Genomic DNA, 21,151 nt, shown 5'->3' with positions numbered 1-21,151 from the left:
ATGAAGGAGATTGCACAAGATGCACACCCATAACGCTATTCATCTTTTAATTTTCTCCACATTTAGAGGGGAGATGGTATTCGGTGTTAAAGGAGCCTTTGTCCTTGAATACATTTTTACAGTTTGGTCATTTAGCAGACACTGTTATCCAGAGAGACTTACAGTCACTGCATTCAACTAGGTAAGACAACCACATATGGGTCTGTCCACAGACCACAGCAAACGTACTGATAGTGTAATACATTTTAATACAAAGTTACTAAATACGAGGATGTCAGTCGGATCTAGCTGTTACTGTGTCAGGTTAACTTATTTACAAAAAGCCGCATCATATTGGAGCAAAAGCTATATGTGACAACTTAAAGACAGGAAATCTCCCAACCTCAACAGTTTATATGATAGAAAGAATATTTCAGAAAAATGTGCCCTTGGTACACATATTTCCTGTGAAGTTTGCAAAAACTCTAAAAAAGCAACAACAAAAAAATGATAGAGCACTGTTACATTTTTACAGCAGTCAACTTCAGGTTTGAAAAGATCCACATGGATAGCAAGAGAGGGACTTCAATTACACAGAATAACTCTGCCACAAGAACCACTGACATAAAAAAAACTATAGCTCCTTGATCTTAAATTTCTCACCTTGCAAAATATATTTTTAAGTAATTAGGTCTAAGGGGCAGTGCCTGCCGTCTCCCTACCCCTTCATGCACACACACCCTCCCCTCCTCCGCTTTGCCCCGGGGGAAACTTTGGGAGTGTTTACTGTGTTCCTCACCCATCCGAGCCTCCAGAGAGGCCGGTTCACAAGGCACACAAAGAAAGGTCAGGGGTGAGGGGGCAGGAGGCCCCTAACACAGGGAAGCACTTTTTTTGTGTGTGTGTGTGGGGGTGGGGGGGGGGCATTCTGCTAGACTGAGACTTTGTATTCCAGGAACAGTGAGGTAAGTAAGTAAACATCCGCTGACTGTGTTACACAGAGTAAATAAATGTGATAACTAAAATCAAATCAACAAACGCCCCTTAGTCGTGTAAGCTCTTCAGATTCAGGCCAGACATCACAAAAGGCACGCTTACTTTCAGTTCTACTCCATTCATAAATGTTCTATATGGCATTTATTTAACTCTACGTTGATGTTTTTATTCAAACCAAACTGAACAGTCTGTATAATATCATAAAGGAGAGTAAAGGACCGGATTTAACTTAACAAAGTACTTTAAAGTGTATGGGCACAACCTAAAGCACGAATCAGACTGAATTGTATCACTGTGGGAGGCCGTTCCTTCTCTTGCTAGGAAATAACTGGTACCTGCTTCGTGCCGACCCGGTAGCAACGAACCTGCCGTTTCTACTTGTAGAATCGTAATGCTCATCAGTGGCCAACAACTTGACTTTAAACCAATCAGAGAGCATAAACCCCCACGTGAGGAAGACAACAGGAGTGACAACAAAAAGGGAAAAAAATAGGGCATTTTACATCCACGGTTAAATGTCATGAGCCAATCACACTTCATATGCAATGTAGCTTATGGAACAGCTGCCTGTGTTAGCTGCCGTGATAGGTCAATCTGCTTAACTAGCTAGCTAGCTATGCTGTGCTAGCTAGAGAATATGTTAACATGAGCTAGCTAAATATTTGGCTATGGGCTGGCACTGGCAGTAGGGGATTATGATCTTATCATCTTGTTAGGTAGTTATCTAGCTATGGCTTTCTATAAAATAGCAAAATTAGCACAGCTAGCTATATAGCTAGCTAACATTGGAATCTAGACCATAAAAGAAGCAACACAAACGGACATGTATTGCCAAACAACGCTACTGCCACCTTCTGGTTTGGAGTATTTTAACACGGCTGAGTGGCTGACGACTTCAAGGTCTTTGCTGGATGAACACAAAAGTGATTGACTGGCAGCACTGTTCAGAGGTGCTAATTACTGTCTGAAGGCAAATGTTTGACAAGCCTACCACAGTGTCTGAACTATGAGTGTCAACCCGTCTACCAATCCATGAAAAACACATTTAAAAAATGCATCATAAATGCCCACCCAATTTGTTATTATAGTTAACCTGTGCATTCTGTGCTTATCTGCCCCGTCAACTGCCCTTTCTATCCAGCTGTTTGGTACAGAGCCACCCCTGGAGAAATACACTCTCAAGGAGGCTTCTTCTGGGTGACGTGCCCTTGGATGGGTGGGATGGAGTGGAGTGGAGTGGGACGAGCCTCCGTCCGTCTACACAGGGACAACTCAACTCTACCCTGGGGCATCCCTGCTGTGTGTGTGTGTGTGTGTGTGTGTGTGTGTGTGTGTGTGTGTGTGTGGGTGGGAAGGGTTGGTTTCCCTTGCATTTCAATTGTAGCTCGGAAAAGCCTGACTCTCACACATGGAGACAAATCCATTTGGCTGCACACTGACCCCAGCCGAGGGGATCGCTCCGCTCCACCGCCATATAGGCTCTCCCATTCAACACAAAACCCAAAGATATCCTATTTTTTTCTGTCCTCTCCCTCTGCCTTTCTTTCTTTTCACCCTTGGCTTCATCCAGGTCAACGGTTCACATTTTTACCAAGATTTATGAGACACGTTGCCAATCCCCCTGCATTTTTTCCACAGCAGCCATAGTTGGTTGATGTGTGTGTGTTGGGAGGGGGACAGGGTTGGGGTGGATTTAGAGGCTAGTGGTGTCCATGGCAAGTCCAAAGCTGCGAGAAGATCTGAAGGGAGTAGGACTCAACCCCTTTAAAAACAGGACAGATGGTCCAAACCAGAGAGGGGGAAGAAGACACATTAGCAAGGGGTTGGGGGTTTCTTAAAGGGACGGTGCACATTTTCCCTCAGCTAGACCCCTCCAACAGATTCTCTTCCCTCTTTCCAATACATACACACAGAAATGGACACGTCTCTCTCGCCATCTCCACAACCCACACAAACCCCCACTGGATTGTCTTTCCTTCTGAAAGCCCATAAGGAAGTCCTTCTATGCAGCGTCCCTGCCTCTCCCCCCTCCACTATAATCGGCAACTGAAGCCCCGGAAAGAGAGCGAGCAGCTAATCATATGACCCTGTAGAGCAGTGCGCGTTCATGTATGCGACAGCTCTCTTTCTTTCTCTCTTTTTTTGTCTCACTTTTTCTCATTCACTCACTCACTCACTCACTCACTCACTCACTCACTCAGATGCTCGCACGCACTCTTTCTCCCATTCTGCCTGGCTGGCAAAAAGTTGTGTATCCGGAATGTAATAGAGTGCAGAACATGTCTTTCTACTCTGGGTGTGTGAGAGGTTGGGGTGTGTGTGCCAGCTGTGAGTGGATGTGTGTGTGTGAGAAAGAGCAAGAGAGAAGGAAAGGGAGGGAGCGAGGGACTGCCTTTTTGTGTGCTGCAGTGTCAACGGCCTCTCGGCGCTGCACACAGGTGTTCCAGCCAGCTGATTGGTCGCACCCCCTCTCTCCCAACGCCCCCGCCCTCGCCTTTGGTAGTAGAACAATCGTAAGAAGAAGAAACAGTGAGTTTGCTGGTTGCTGGCTTGAGACAGGCAATGGGAGCAATACTACAGCACTACTAGGGGCTTGATTGATGCAGATCAAGGACATTTCATATGTGACACATATTTCAAGGAAGTTTGTTTGCAACGCGGGAAAAAAACAAAAAAACAATAGAAACTGTTTTTTTTTTTTTTTTTACATCTTTCAATGTACATTTCAAAGTATTTTAAACATTTTCAATTAAACTTTGTGAAACATTCTTTGAATAATCATATACTGGGCTTTCCCCTCATAATAAAATCACCCTTGTAACCTTTTTCCCCCCATTTAACCCTATATATAACAACAAAGACCACCACCCAACTTTAAAACTGTAAATATGCAAATATGTTTCTTGCAACCAATAAGAGGATGAACACAACTAATACATTCAGTTCCAAATCTATAAAACCCAGAGGACAACGTCTTTTGTTCACATAAGCGCAACAGTAACAGAAAGCCATACTGGATGGATAGGAGGCAAATGGGAAGATAATTACGGAATAGTTAAAAAAATATATATATACAGTAATGAACGTAATCAGGAGTACCGGGGGTATGCTTTCTTTTTCACAAAGCACTCCAGCAACTACCCTGCTCCCCAAATACAGATGTGCCCAAAGCGTTCAATTGCCAATCGCTGCATCCCACTGGGCATAGACAAGTGGCCTGGGGGCCAGCAAACACTGGTCATGATGTCACAATAGGACGCCAACCTTTCTTTTTTTTGTTTCAGGTTCTCTAGGGTGGTGTTGGGTGATACTAAAGGGGGGTGCGATGTGGGGGAAGTAGTAGGCTTTTTTTTTTACCAGCACCTGGCATTTAAGAGGGGGTCTGGAACGCCCCTTTGTTTCAACATCTCTCAGAAGTGTAGGCACATCATAATAGGCCCACCACATCATTGCAAACGGCCATGCTCGAGCTAATTTAGCATTCCTCATTAAGCTTAAAGCAGTGAAGCAGGGCCATGGGTTTGTGTGCAAGTGTGAGTGGAAGAGGTGTTGTGCACACAAAAGCTGTACACACCCACATTAAAAGAGTAGTTCACTATTTTACAACTTGATATTAGATGGTTCCTCACCCTGAAATGTGTCTATGGGCCAAAAGAAAGTGTAATCCAGGGTTCAGTTCTCATTATTAAACAGCCACTACAAACTTCACCTAACACAAGTGACGCTTTTATCCAAAGTGACTAACAGTCATGCTGGTATACATTTTATATATGGGTGGTTCCGGGAATCGACCCCACTATCCTGCCGTTGCAAGCACCATGCTCTACCAATTGAGCTACAAATGGCCATGTGAACATGTTTTAAATTTTTTTTTTTTTTAAGTATTTGCAAATCACCTGAAATCAGTTCAAATCAACTCCATATTTGGTTTGATGTTCCTTAAAGGTGATTTGGCCATTTAAAAATGCTCACATCCTCCTATCCCTTCCATTGATTGTTAGCTTGTGGTGGCTAAAGTTAGCTGAAGTTTGTAGTGTCTGTTTAATAAAGAGAACTGAACCATGGATTACAGTTTCTCCTGGCCCATAGACTACTTTCAGGGTGTGGAAGCATCTAACACCAAGTTGTAAAATAGTGAACTACTCCTTTAAATCTGAAAATTCACAACAACAAAAAACATAATGTTCCACAGTTGCTTTTAAGAGTTGTGGCAAACTATGTGGCAAACTATGCCAAAAAACATTTAAAGCTGCAATATGTAACTTTTTGGGTGACCCTACCAAATTCACACAGAAATGTGAGTAACAGATCTGTCATTCTCACTGAAAGCAAGTCGATTTGTTCTATGTGCGCTATTTCTATGCTTCCCGTTCTTAAGTTTAATTTTTGGGTCGTTTACTTTCGGTTTTGTACACCAGCTTCAAACAGCTTAAAATACAATATTGTTTGTTGTTGAAAATATATTTAATAGCGGTTTAGATGGTACAATGATGGTACACTTAAACTAAAATCAGATGAATTATTCGAATTTTAGCCACCAGGAAATGGCGGAGCGATTTCTTCATATTACACTTTTAACTTCATCTCAAGCAATGTCTCCCATTTTTCTTAAAACATCAGATACAAACTAGGAGTTGTCACAACAGCTTAATTATCATAGTAAGTAAGCATTTCACTGTGAATCTACACCTGTTGTTTACGAAGCATGTGACAAATAACATTTGATTTGGTAGGACATTTCAACGTAAATACATTTCTAATTTATAGTGTATGTACTTATGTCAGGAGGGACAGAGTGATGTCTGAAGATCCTCCCTCTATCACCCCTCCCCCTCTCACCTTTCTCTCTCGCTCCCTCTCTCTCTGACACACAACCACAACTCTACATCGTACTCTAGGTTCTACGTCACTCGCGGGCTTTAGCCCACCTCAATACTTAGGACGCTGCAGAAAGAACACGACTTGTGAAGATATATATTTGTGTTAATCAACAAGGGTGGCAACGTAAGCCAACACAAAGAAGCAATCATAAATACACAATCTAGCTTGAATATTTGAGAGTAGTCTAATTTAATCACCAGTATGCAGAAAACAAACGAGATCAAGATAATATGTTGAAGTGACTTCAAATAGCCTATTTGTCCAAATTAGTGTTTTTTACAGTAGGCAAAATAAGGTGGAACAATGAGTTGGTGTTGCACTCAAGTCACGTGGTTGCTCTAGAAGAGGACTGAGCCAAATGAGCAGAGTTTGAAACATTTTCTAATACCTCATAAAATGACCACTTTCTTCAAATGATGTTCGTCATTATAAAGCTCCTATGCCCGTGCTTCTCATCAAAATCGAATGAGGCTTTGCGTAGCATATTCATTGGAAATCTAAAACAACACAACTCGGCATAGGCTACTGCAGTAGCGTTTACATAATTCCCAAATAATTGATAGGCCTATTTATATGTTCGGGTGACAATGAGGGAACTATAAATATGTATTTGCCTGAATTTAAATTCCTAATGCTTGTTTTAACAGAATTTGGCCACCGCTAGTTGAGTTGTTGCGGCCATTTTGAGTGTCAGCAAGATATTAGGCCTAGTCGAAACATTCATTTTAAGCCTGTGTTTAACTTAATGGTAAAGCCTACAGATGCCTAAGATCATCAGAATAGAAAACTTAAACAGTTTTGCTACATTCATAGAGAGGAGTGAGTGCTTTGCAGCTGTGAATGAACGAACGAAAGAAAAAGGGCACCCTTTGCCATTCACGATGAGGCTCGCCATTTTTCCCACTCAAGTGACGTTGGATGACTTCTCTTAGTGGGGGTGACCACGTGTTGTGTATCACCAAAGGTAGGCCTCTCCAGTAACACTGAAATGTAGGCTATTTCATGGGCGAAAACCTCAACACAACTATATTTATCTATGCCATTCAAGGTTGGTAACTTAGGACATATAGCCTCGTTCAAATTGCCCATAGGCCTATGCATATCCGTGCATTTGTTATTCAGACAACGGTTATACGATTCCTATAGGCATCAATTAGTGTTATAATTGTTTTTCACTTATAGGCAAAAAATCCACCAATGAATGACACTTGAATGGTAGGTTATAAAACATATTTATATTATTATTGGAATACAGCCATGACTTTTCCTTGTCAGGGCTACCGTCTATTACATACTTGTATGTAGTCTATACATTTACATCAGCCTACATACATAACACTTTTACAGAAAGGGCCTAACATATGTTTGAATATATTTAGTAGATCAAAATAAATTGCCTTTGATTAAATGTCGTTTTTTAAAACAAAAGGCACAAAAAGGTAAGCCTACACCTGAATTAAAAACGGTTAGCCAAACCTCACAACTGTTAGAGCCTAATCTCAAACCCGCTCTTTCCTAGACTAATAATTTTAAAAAATAACCTACGTGTGTTAAAAGGTTCATGGTAGTGAATATTTTTGAAACTAAGCTAAACTTTCGTAATATGTAACTGGGTCAACTGTAATGGAGGGAGGGCTCAATGTCCCCATTTTGTTATAGCGTCTAAATAGATAGGATAAATAACCTAGGCTACTGAAATACTTTTTTGATCGAACGGTCCATTGAATTATTGTGAGTATTGCATTACATTTCAGCACAATATGTGTTTACTTCCATACACACATACACATGTATGTTTAATGACAAAATATGAATTAGACCAGAGCAAGAATAGGCATTGCCTATGCATGTACATATAACCATGTATTTTCTACAGGCCTACTTCATGATTAGAAACAGTCTTTTTCACATTTCTAACCTAGAGACCAAATTTATTGGTGATTCGACATAATAAAACATCGCCCAGACAACACCAAAACAACGTTCGTGTGCAATAAAAGCAAAAACGTAATTAAAAGACTTCACTCTTCATAATGAATAATCGCTGTGCAACAAATTACTGAAGTTTCAGTAGTTGCCGTGACGTGAATTAAACACATTTCAATCCCACATATTGACATAGCAAATCGATTGTCTCTAGGCTGTGCATTAAAATAAAGCACCAACATACACAATGTAATCACGTAACTAATGCCACTAAACTCCAGAACATGATACTTAAAATGTGAAAAGTAGCTATGGCCTACACATATAAATAAATAATTATTCACACAGGAAGGCCTATGACAAGGCCTTCGGGAAGTAAAATGAACTTGAGGTATTTAAGTGATGACGTTGCAATCAATATGAAATTCTCTGTGACAAATAACTGTCCCAATAGTTAATGGGCATTCATCATTTTCGTTTTAAGAGTAGCCTTTAGTGCATACGTAGACAAGACTCGTGACACCACATACTCCACACATGAGTAGGCCACACCGTTCACAGCAATATAATTAAAGAGTAGCCTAAATACAAAAACTTCATTCAAATATTGGATTTGCGAGTCTTACTACTACATCCACACACCAGGCATATAACTCGACATCTAATGCGTGGATTAATTTAAATAGCAACATGTCCCTTCTGCAGCAAAATCCATACATTACCAGATGCAACAATTGAAGTGTTATTGGGGGAGGGTGCTAAATACCTTTGCTTCTTAGGGACAGAGTGTTCGACCTCAATATGTTTCCCATGGAGCTCCACTTTACCTGTAAAATAAATGTTTATGTTGAAAAAATGAGGCCATGTCCTCCATTCAGAGTGTAGAAAATGTATCGTATTTATTTGCCATATGGAAACAATATTTACCATGTGACTGAGTTGTGTGTTCCTTAATTGTGTCTCATGTTGTCTAATGTGCACGAATAAATGTTCAAGATTAGTAGTCTAATAACGCAATAGGCCTGTCATTCAAAGATGATGGGCAAGACGTTACCCTCCTTGCTCAACTGGAAAGCCATTCAAAAATTGCGTTGTGTATTAACTCATCAACTCCTATATCACGTACACACATTGTTGATCTTTTACAACTCATTCATACACAGTAAAACAGAACACGTATAACTTAATAGTCCATTTGAAAAGGACATTGTCAAGCATTTATTAAAAGCTGAAGATACACGTTTGCGTGTTCTTAGAGATCAATTGCAGGCTTTAACACACGAGCAGCATGGCGTCCTTCGTGCTATATAGAACACACATCACATGCTACATATGTAGGAAATCATGAAGATACATTTAAGGAAATCAAGCACGTTCGTGACTTGTGAGAAGAATGGGAGAGTAATTTGGCAATGTAATGGTCAAGGCAATCAAAGCCATTAATCTATGAAAGAATAGTTTCGATGTATGCTTTTAAACTACACCTTTACAATCGCTATAGTGGCCTATTCGCCAAAAGGGGGAGGTGTAAGATTTCATTCTATAGCTCTACCGAGTACACAGAACCTAGTCATACAAGGCACCAGAGAGCAAGGCTTCGGCAAGTACAATAAAAGCGTGTGGACATAAGGCCGAAATATAGGTATCTGGCTATCATATCCAGGACTAAACATGGGTTTTAGTGTATGTAAATTGACCTAAAATAGAATACGATTCGAGAAATCTGGATATCTTGATGTTCACATTCAAATAGGTAGGCCTATGTGATGGGCCCCCTCTCCCTGTAAAAGTTGAGTATCTTGTTGTTCGGATAAGCACTTCATAAACCTTTCGTCGATTATTATAGGCCCATGGAATATATTTTCTTCGAAGTGTCTCTTAATTCTATCATACCTTCTACTGGACATTAACATTGGGACGCGTGAGGGGAGTGGGCAAGCCCTTGTATATTTGAGCCTTGGTGGTTTCCCTATTGAATTAAATTACATAAAGGTAAGACGCTATTGAAGCGCTCATTTACGTTCAATTACTTACCAGAAAATGCTTCAATGGCTTTCATAGCCCATTGGTCGTCCGGACAATCAACAAACGCGTAGCCAGTTTTCATAAGAAACTGCCCAGAGTATGGAATCTTGTTGTCATCAAAGGTTTTAACCAAGTCCTCCGCAGTCACGTTTTCATTGAGATTTCCAATGTATAGCTTGTTCATGTTGAAAAATAGAGGTCCTCCAATTGAAATAAAAAAATCAGAGCAACAAAACTTTTTTTTCTTTGAAAACGCAACAAGATAGATCTACCCAGGATGATCACAGGTTGAAAACACTTACAAATGTCCACAAGCAGTAAAAGAAAACGAAAGACATTTATTTTCAAAGTAAAACTAAAGAAAGAGGAAAAAGTTGAAAGTAATGGTAATGTTGGAGTCTGATTAAGTCCAATACTGAAGTGGAGAAACCTTGACTGCAGCAACGCAAGCGAATGTAATCGCACAATGTAGAAATTGATCAATTTGAATTAATTTGATGGTGGTTATGGTGGAATAGTGGTAGAAGTATGGCGGGATCGGGAGAAATGTTTTCCTCTCTCTGCCCCTCAACCTCGAGTTGTACTCTGCACTGTCACAGATCCTTCTGCCTGGCGATGGCACCGCCTCTTAACCGACTCGAATTCACATTTTTTTTGTTTGCAGCGAGGAAACCACGTGGTATTCGAGTAGTTAGAGAAAGGGCCAGCCTCCTGGCCGCGTAGCTTCCCAGATGAGTGTACGCAGTGAGCCTTCGTGCTATGCCACCGTGTTGTGTGCGTATAGGCTTTATGCATACGTAGCCCACACATGCGCGAGTGTGCTGGGCTTGTGTGCGGAATATCAGTCACCGGGAGGGGAGACTTCCCTCAAGATGCGGATGTGTGTTTTGTCCTTTAGAAATATATAAATAATTCGCAGGTTCTAGATAGGAACACAATGTATGACTATGGTGGCGGACGTGTGCGAGTTGTGGTCTCCGTAGTTTAATATCAACTCTTAGCTCATATACCATTTGGTCATGACATTCTCTCTTCAGCCCAGCTCCAAAAGTCATCCCGCCTCTCCAATAAATATGCATTGTGGTAAAGAATTTGGTCGCCAGGAGGATGTTACATAAATGTAAAATCATGAGCTTTAAGTCATTTTTTAAAAGGCTCTAACAAAAGGTTGTGACATAGGCAACGAGGCCAACAGCCGTCAAGCAAGATACATTGTAACAAACTGCCGCGTGGGAGGAAATTGTTTGGGTTCATTGTAGCACTCGTAACATTGTTGCATTCGTCTGAAACTAGAAGGCCTCGCTGGAGCAACGAGTCCTTGGTTGAGGTTATTCTTTGGCCATTTAGACAGCCTTTACAAGTGGGTGAATGACAATAGTCATGATATGCAAATACGCCCAAGTCTCTTGGGTAACACAACTCGGCGAAATAGGCCATCAAAGCCAAAGATCTTTGTTTCGTCTGTTCTCATCATAGGGCTTTGGGGAAACCGACAGCACGCAAAATGGAGGATCCAGTGTTGCAGGCCCAAAAAGCGCAAAGAGCAGCTTTTCATTGGAAGGGGAAATGGTAGAGCTTCTGATGCAGTCAGTGTGCGTCGTGTGCTCCATCGAAAGTCGTGTACTACATCATGAACAGTCACGAACTTACGTTATAGTGAGTTAAGTGTGTTTAATATAATCATGCAATTATCTCTACAGACAGAACGCTTACTTTGAATAAATCATGCGACAATAAAGCTGCATTGAGCCATTAGGTTGACTACTGAGACTGCAGCAATATACTGTATTCAACGTGGCATATAGGCATACTGTATCGCTTAGTTGTAAAATGGCTCGCCTACAGACGTTGGAGGGTTAAAAACTCAAAATCTTCCAACAATTTTATTATCTGTAACACATGGCAACGACTCACGTTATAACACATGTGTTATGGAACTGATAATAATGTCACAGTAATTAATGCTATACGAAACATGCAAGTCGTGGGCTTGAGAACCAACAGCGAAATTATTTGTATGCTAATTGATTGTTTTATTTTTATTAATTACAAATGAAGACAAAACCTAAGTTTCACTTACATACTCTAGAACCTGTTAGATATTAATAACACAATCTATAGCCTATTCCTCTTCAGCTTCACACAGTAGCTGCAGATAGAACAATGGCCGAATTGTACTGAAAGGAAACTGACCAGATTCTGTTTCAAATTAGCCACGAGTAAGCCTATAGAATAGGTACTGCATAGTTATTATACCAAGACCTTGAAATTCCATGTAACCACATGATATATGTTCACTTTTTATCTTTTAAAAAACGTTTTACAAACACACATATGCACATAATAAAAGTCAGTTATAAGATTTTTTTTTTTTTAACTGTAAAAGGCAAAAGGAACATACATTGTGAACGTGCATATGGCCAAAACATACCATAACATTAGAGGAAGAACATAGGCAAAACACTTACAATAATACCTCAAACAATGGAATAATGAACACTTCGGGCTAATTGAGTTGATAATGAGGACTTGGACTTCACACCAGGTTATAAAGATTCACAAAGACTAATGTAAGGAGGAACTGCCTCAGCCTTTGGCCCACCCTATATAATGTTTTAGCAACACTGTAATAGTATATACACTGTGTATGTTGAAAGCAATGACCAATGGCACCAGTCACTCAAAACAACTAATGGTAGATGTCACTCAATATTGAGTCAACCCACAAATAACAAGTGCATGTTTTGTGTTGTTTCGTTGATGTAATTTGTTGGGTGCAAAAAGTATTACATTCTAGAACAAACTGTCACGTCAAAGGTTAATTGGTTCCTATACTAACACACTTTTAAATTGAATTTTTACCTTTATTTAACTAGGCAAGTCAGTTAACAACACATTCTTATTTACAACGACGCCGCTCTATGGGACTCCCAATCACGGCCGGCTGTGATCCAGCCTGGATACGAACCAGGTACTATAATGCTCTGAGATGCAGAGTCTTAGACCATTGCCCACTGTAAACAGGCACAGTGTGGAAGTATTAGTCACTAGGGAACTGAAGTTGTAACCCGGGAGGTTGCTAGGTCAAATTACAAGATACTTAACATCAATTGCAGAAAATACCCTGAGGACAACAAAATGAATAACTCTAAATACTTGTAATGGTCTAAATGGAAAGGTTACAAAGTCATGTTTTTTTGCTTATGTCTTACATTGTGTTTTGTATCAATATGTTGCACTCACTACAACGATCAATAGAGTTATTATGGAGACCCACACACAACTGTGTTTGATAGGGAACTGGTATGTACAGATGCAGGGTCTTAATTTAATCACTCTATTGCAGGAGGTTTAAAAAGGATTTTGAAGTTTGCCACTGAAATTTCAGACTTGATTTTCCCTTAAGAAAAATGTATTAACCTCTATAAAAATGTCCATGAATTATAATCCACATAATAATTCACATTTCCTGTTGCTGCAGTATAATTCTTCTGCTGTACCAAACTGGCTCAAATTAAGATCCTACATCTGTATGGGATCACTGGTATGTAAAACACACACTGGTAATGGCATACATTGAACCTAGCTAAAAGGTTTGATAACTTTATGAAACAAATGAGGTTCTGATAACTTCATCATCAAATTTTATTTGTCACGTGCCAAATACAAGAGGTGTAGACTTTACAGTGAAATGCTTACTTACGAGCGCTTAGCCAACAACGCAGAGTTAAAAAGTAAGAAAAATAAATAAAAAATGTGCAAATAAGAAAAAAAGCAAACAATAAAATAACAATAACGAGGCTATATGCAAGGAATACCAGTACCGAGTCAATGTGCAGGTGTAGGAGGTAGTTGAGGTAATATGTAGGGTAATGTGGGAAAACTATCCCCTTGGGGTAGATCCATAATCCACTTGTTTAGAGATACAAATTGTAATCAGATTTTAACAAACCAGTCAAATTTAAGGTAAGTGTGTTGAGGCTAACTGACCCACTCCACAATAGGGCAACTTGTCCCCCGGCAATCCAATGCAAGTCAATGGTACCTAAATTAGCATTTTCTAAATCATGGAAATGATGTGATGCAAAAATGAAAAGAGGGATCTTATATCAAACCTCATAATAGTGAGAATATTAATAGTGAGATGTGCAATGCCATTATGTTTCAATGTTTTGATTTTAGACTTTAGCTTTTAAGAGTTAATTACAACAACAAAAAATCTAAATAAAATCCATAAAATCGTTTTGACACACTAATCTTCGGGGGAACCAGTACCTCCGGACTTTGGAAAACATTTAATTAAATAATAAAAAATATTGTAAACAGTAGCCACTTATTTCCCTTCATAGCTTGTTTGCCTTAGGTATGTGAATGATGTTCATGCTAACATTTACCAAACATTGCTTTTGTTTTCGAATGCCAAGCCAGTCAAGATCCTCTGGATTATGTAGCCAACATATTGAAAATCAAGATCATTTTATTGTCCATTGTCCACGAATGTTCAACCAAAAAATGTGTGTTGTACTTTATCCCAACCCCTTTCGAAAGACACCAATAGCCTACAAACACAGAGGGTGGTGAAGTTAAAGCAGAGGGTCGGCCATAGTAGTTAAGGGGGTAAGTGCCTTGCTCAAGTGCACAACTGCAGGAGGCGGCATCTAGGATACAGGAGCACCGGGGCTTTTGATGTACAGACTCCCTTATTTGTGCTTTTCAACCATCTCTCTGCTGCTATATGAGTGAGGGGGACACTGACGATAACTTTGTTATAGAGGTAACAACAGAGAATGCTGTTCAATCAGTGCTATGCACTGTCAATTACTAACTCTGGCACCCCAATGAAAGGTTTTTCCACATACAAAAACAGTTATGTCAGTTGATGTCTGATGCTAGCTCACTGGTCTACCAGCAACATGAATGTCTGTGTAACAACAGCAGGTAGCCTAGCAGTTAGAGGGTTGGGCCAGTAACCGAAAAGTATCTGGTTTGAATATTTGAACCAACAAGGTGAAAAATATCTGTAGATGTGCCCTTGAGCAAGGCCCTTAACCCTAATTTGTTCCAGGGGCACTGTACTACTATGGCTGATCCTGTAAAAACAACACATTTCACCACATCTATGTGTCAATGCAACATATACATTTTGTATATATACAGTACCAGTCAAAAGTTCAAAAGTTTGGACTCACCTACTCATTCAAGGGTTTTTCTTTATTTGTACTATTTTCTACATTGGAGAATAATATAGAAGACATAAAACTATGAAATAACACATATGGAATCATGTAGTTACCAAAAATAATTAAACAAATCAAAATATATTTTATATTTGAGATTCTTAAAATAGCCACCCTTTGCCTTGATGACAGCTTTGCACACTCTTGGAATTCTCTCAACCAGCTTCATGATGTAGTCACCTGGAATGCATTTCAAATAACAGGTGTGCCTTGTTAAAAGTTAATTTGTGGAATTTATTTCCTTCTTAATGCATTTGAGCCAATCAGTTGTTTTGTGACAAGGTAGGGGTGGTATAGAGAAGATAGCCCTATTTGGTAAAAGACCAAATTGAAAAAAACTTTGAAAGTTTCTTCAAGTGCAGTCGCAAAAACCATCAAGATGATGAAACTGGCTCTCATGAGGACCGCCGCAGGAAAGGAGGACTCAGCATTACTTCTCAAAATAAATGCTTCACAGAGTTCAAGTAACAGACACATCTCAACATCAACTGTTCAGAGGAGACTGCGTGAATCAGACCTTCATGGTCTAATTGCTGCAAAGAAACTACTAAATTAAACCAATAATAATAAGAGACTTGCCTGGGCCAAGAAACACGAACAATGGACATTAGACCCGGAGGAAATCTGTCCTTTGGTCTGATGAGTAGGTGAACGGATGATCTCTGCATTTGTGTTTCCCACATTGAAGCATGGAGGAGGTGTGATGGTGCTTTGCTGGTGAAACTGTCTGTGATTTATATAGAATTCAAGGCATACTTAACCAACATGTCTAGTAAAGCATTCTGCAGCAATACGCCATCCCACCTGGTTTTCACTTAGTGGGGCTATCATTTGTTTTTCAACAGGACAATGACCCAAAACACACCTCCAGGCTGTGTAAGGGCTATTTGACCAAGAGTGAGCGGGATGGTGCTGCATCAGATGACCTGGCCTCCACAATCACCCTGACCTCAACTCAATTGGGATGGCTTGGACCACAGAGTGATGGAAAAGCAGCCAACAAGTGCTCAGCATATGTGAGAACTCCTTCAAGACTGTTGAAAAAGCATTACTCATGAAGCTGGTTGAGAGAATCCTAAGAGTGTGCAAAACTGTCATCAAGGCAAAGGGTGGCCACTTTGAATAACTTTTTTGGTTACTACATGATTCCATGTGTGTTATTTCATAGTTTTAATGTCTTCACTATATTTCTACACTGTAGAAAATAGTACAAATAAAGAAAAACCCTTGAATCAGTAGGTGTGTCCATACTTTTGACTGGTACTGTATATATGGAATTTGAAGGGTGGTGTGTGGGTTGCTGTTTACATTGTGGGTTAAAAACTACACATATGGGAGAGTTATGGACATGCTGTGCAAACCAAAAGACAAAAAAACACCCACTTCCTACTTTGACTTTCACCAAATCAGCTCACCTCCCCTTCTTCACTGGTAGTGGTGGTTGTGTGTGTATGTTGTTGGGGGAGGTGCAAAGAAGGAGGTCAAGAGGTTAGGATAAGCAGGGGTTATATTGGGCGGGAATGCAGAAGTAGAAGAATAGGGTCTCACCACCTTTTGCCTGATGGAACACCAGACTGCTTTAAAAAAAAAAAAAAATAGAGCCACTAGTTAGGTTGGCTGCTATACCCTCAAAATACCATGGAATGATTCGGTTTTACCATCCTCAAAAAAATCATGGTGGAATACCCTCAGAATATCAAGTCCCTGTGAATTTGCAACACAAACTTAATATTGTTGAGTTAAAAAAAAGGGTGAGACTCCCATTTCCAAGTTACAGTGCCTAACACACAACATATTTGTGGGGATAACTTTGTGGGTGGAAAGAACACCTTGAGCAACATTGATGGAGCAATGGAGATGAACAAAAGTACAACTGTATAGATCTAACATGGCAGCTAGTTTCTAACCTGAACTAACGTTATCCTTGTCACTCCACCTGTCTTGAAAAGTGATGTACTCTCAACCCCTTTCTATGGACACTGCTGATTTCTCTGTATTCTCCATTTGATATCTGAGTGATACAGACATCTAAGGAGGGAACTAAAACCGAAGCTGCATGAAATATACTCAGTGGGTCAGCGACAAGGAAAGCTGTATGGAGTTCAGCAATCGTACAAGGTCTTACCGAGTTCCCACTCTTACACTGGTATAATGGCGTCAATGGTACACAAGTAATAATGTTTCCATTTAATTATGTTTCTATTCAATGATTTAATGATGTTGGTGATATTCTATTTACCAAGATGTTCTCTCTTTTTCTTGTTACATTTCATGAAAATATAGCTTCAGAAACTACAGCATAAACATTTGGGCTCACATAACATAACCTCAGTGGTGTAAAGTTCTTAAGTAAAAATACTTAAGTAGTTTTTTGGGGTCTCTCCACTTTACTTTAGTATTAATATATTTTTTTTACGACTAACTTTTACTCCACTACATTCCTAAAGAAAATATGTACTTTCTACTCCCATACATATTCCCTGACACACAAAGTAATGTAACAAATGTCTGCGCATTAGTTACATTTCGAATGCTCAGACAAAACAGCGATATGGTCCAATTCATGCACCTATCGATATAACATGTCATCCCTACTGCCTCTGATCTGGCGGACTCACTAGACACAAAGTGAGTGTTGGAGTGAGCCCCTGGCTGTCCGTAAATTTAAAAAACAAGAAAAGTGTGCCATCTGGTATGCTTATTTTAAGAAATTTGATGTACAGCATTTACTTTTATTTTTTTACTCAAAAATGACTATTGAGTACTTTGTCTACGACTGAACTTAAGTACATTTAAAACCAGATCGTTAATAATTCTACTCAAGTACTATTTTACTGGGTGACTTTCTCTTTTACTCAAGTCATTTTCTATTAAGGTATCTTTACTTTTACTCAAGTATGACAACTTAGTACTTTTTATTACCTCTGCATAACCTCTGCATAACCTCTGCATAACCTCTGCATAAAACAGTTCAAAGTACCGTTTTCAGAGGCATCAAAACACAAGGTGATAGTAGTAATGAATGAAAATGAAGGGAAAGAAGATGTGATGAAGTTAACAAAGATAAGGTTTAGAAGAATGATAGAATAGTTTAGTTATGAGCAATTCCAGTAAAGTGATAGTTGTAATAATATCTATAATGTCGGGCCACTAAAAGCAGCGGCAGCGACCATATTGCTGTTTGCCTGAGCATTCGAAATATAACGTGTACTTTTGGGGTGGCAGGTAGCCTAGTGGTTAGAGCATTGGGCCAGTAACCAAAAGGTATCTGGATCATGTCCCCAAGCTGACAAGGTAAAAATCTGTTGTTCTGCCCCTGAGCAGGGCAGTTAACCCACTGTTTCCCGGTAGGCCGTCATTGTAAATAAGAATTTATTCTTAACTGACTTGCCTAGTTAAATAAAGGATCAAATGTAAAAATGGTTTACTACTGAGTTAAAAAATAAATAAAAAACATAGCTCAAGAGAACTCCAATGCAATTTTCTCAATGAAGATGAGACTGCAAAAAACCCCCCAAAAAAACCCAAAACCCGCCCAAAACTGTTCGGCAGTTTGTCTTCAGAGTTTGTTCTACACTTTTGTTTTAGTGGCATAATCGTAACAAGAGATTGATACCTAGAAGGAGAAAAGAGACGTGTAGAGAACATAGTGAATGAAGCATTATTGTAAATAGCCACGAGGGACTATTGTTGACATGCAAGATACAATCAAGAGCCGGAAGGTTAGTGGCATACTGCAAACATGGTATTACATTTTAGAATGTACAGTATTGTGTGCAATTTAGGCGGAACACCTGAGGGGAGAACACATTGATTCTGCATCTATCCAATATTGTCACAGAACACATCATCTTGTATTTATCGTTTCCACCTTTGGAGAAGATACATGAAACATCCAATGAGAATGTGCCATATCTACCATCAGAGTGATGGCTGTTTATGATACCAGTAGGTTGACTGACTGACTTTGGAGGTGGAGTGTTTGCATGATGGCATTGCCTACACAGCCAAAATATTCCAAGATAAAAAGAAAACTTCATGTCTTACTGGCATTGTAACCCTGGATTTTCATATACGCTCTCAACTACGATAGATACATACGACTAAGGATTCCAAAGGTAGTTTAGACAGTGCTTGACTGTAGACATCCGGTCTATGTCTGTGAATTGGTTCGATCTGCACAAGGTATTGAGGATGTTCATCTCTCTCAGTTGGCATCACAGTCTTGGGCTATGTCCCAAATATTACCACATAATGCACTACTTTTGACCAGAGCCATATAGGTCCTGGCCAAAAGTAGTGTCCTGTATAGGGAATAGGGTGCCATTTAGGATGGAATACGGTGCCATTCTGCTGCCTGCAAAGATATGACATAATCTGTTATATTGAGGACCCCCATCCTAATCTAGATGTACTTATCTCAGGGGACAGTAGGACTCGTTAAGAGTCCTAAAGTGTGCTACCTTTTCAGAGGCTTGTATAGGATATCAGTGGGTCAGAGTGCTGTTTGTTAAGTGTTGTTTCTTGTTTGTGTTTTCCTTCTGGTTGTCAGTCACTCTTACTTCTGAGGTTGTGTGGTACTACACACTTCCTAAAGTGAAGGTTGGCGACATGAATGTAATATGAATACATGGTAGTGTGCTTTCAACAACATTTCTAGTGCAGTTTACATTTCCAAGCTGACTTACCTTTCTACCCATTTAGGGAATTACAGGGTTAAGTGAGAATGTAGCCAGATTTAGTACATGGCATTTTCTTCCCCCCGAATTGAATGTAACACAATAAATCAAATCAAACTGGAAGTGAGAATACTGTAATGTTACAAAGTAGTTATGGCTAAAAGGGTATACATTCCTGTTCTTCAATAAGCCGGAAACAGGCGTGGGTGTATAAACACAATTGCTCAAAAGTTGTTCTTACTTGATACAGCATTTGTGGAACTAAAACATAAAACGATATACTACCGGTCAAAAGTTTTAGAACACCTACTCATTCAAGGGTTTTCATTCAAGGGAGTTCCCACATATGCTGAGCACTTGTTGGCTGCTTTTCCTTCACTCTGCGGTCCGACTCATCCCAAACCATCTCAATTTGGTTGAGGTCAGGGGATTGTGGAGGCCAGGTCATCTTATGCAGCACTTCACCACTCACCTTCTTGGTAAAATCGCCCTTACACAGACTGGAGGTGTGCTGAGTCATTCTCCTGTTGAAAAACAAATGATAGTCCGACTAAGCCCAAACCAGATGGGATGGCATATCGCTGCAGAATGCTGTGGTACCCATGCTGGTTAAGTGCGCCTTGATTTCTAAATAAATCACAGACAGTGTCACCAGCAAAGCACCCCCACACCATTACACCTCATCCTCCATGCTTTACGGTGGGAAATACACATGCAGGGATCATCCGTTCACCCACACTGCGTCTCACAAATACACAGCGGCTGGAACCAATAATCTCCAATTTGGACTCCAGAGCAAAGGACAAATTTCCACTGGTCTTATGTCCATTGCTCATGTTTCTTGGCCCAAGCAAGTCTCTTCTTATTATTGGTGTCCTTTAGTAGTGGTTTCTTTGCAGCAATTCGGACATGAAGGTCTGATTCACACAGTCTCCTCTGAACAGTTGATGTTGAGATGTGTCTGTTACTTGAACTCTGTGAAGCATTTATTTGGGCTGCAATTTCTTAGGCTGGTAACTCTAATGAACGTATCCTCTGCAGCAGAGGTAACTCTGAGTCTTCCATTCTGTGGCGGTCCTCATGAGAGACAGTTTCATCATAGCACTTGATGGTTTTTGCAACTGCACTTTAAGAAACTTACAAAGTTCTTGAAATGTTCTGTATTGACTGACCTTCATGTTTAAAAGTAAAGATGGACTGTTGTTTGTCTGATTATTTGAGCTGTTCTTGCCATAATATGGACTTGGTCTTTTACCAAATGGGGCTATCTTCTATACCTTGTCACAACACAAATGATTGGTTCAAACGCATTAAGAAGGAAAGAAATTCCATAAATTAACTTTTAAGAAGGCACACCTGTTAATGAAATGCATTCCAGGTGGCTACCTCATGAAGCTGGTTGAGAGAATACCAAGAGTGTGCAAAGAT

The 21,151-nt window shown here is 39.8% G+C and overlaps 1 protein-coding gene across 3 annotated transcripts in view; it reads right to left on the bottom strand.

Moving 5' to 3' along the window:
* The window catches only part of LOC115104068 (insulin-like growth factor 2 mRNA-binding protein 1), a 57,694-nt gene extending 47,156 nt beyond the window's left edge, over positions 1 to 10,538 (bottom strand). The window contains exons 1-2 of one of the 3 annotated variants that reach the window (XM_029625244.2): positions 9,817 to 10,538; positions 8,549 to 8,609 (exon numbers count right to left, since the gene is read on the bottom strand). In XM_029625244.2, coding sequence (XP_029481104.1) covers positions 8,549 to 8,609; positions 9,817 to 9,991 — 236 coding nt within the window. In that variant the 5' untranslated portion in view covers positions 9,992 to 10,538. The remainder of the gene's footprint in view (positions 1 to 8,548; positions 8,610 to 9,816) is intronic. The other 2 variants (XM_029625242.2, XM_029625243.2) reach the window with 2 other exon arrangements.
* Between the last annotated feature and the right edge of the window lie 10,613 nt (positions 10,539 to 21,151).

This window comes from Oncorhynchus nerka, linkage group LG21, assembly GCF_034236695.1.
Source record: "Oncorhynchus nerka isolate Pitt River linkage group LG21, Oner_Uvic_2.0, whole genome shotgun sequence".
In the NCBI taxonomy this organism is placed as follows: Eukaryota; Metazoa; Chordata; class Actinopteri; order Salmoniformes; family Salmonidae; genus Oncorhynchus; species Oncorhynchus nerka.
This window is presented reverse-complemented; position numbering and strand designations above follow the sequence as displayed.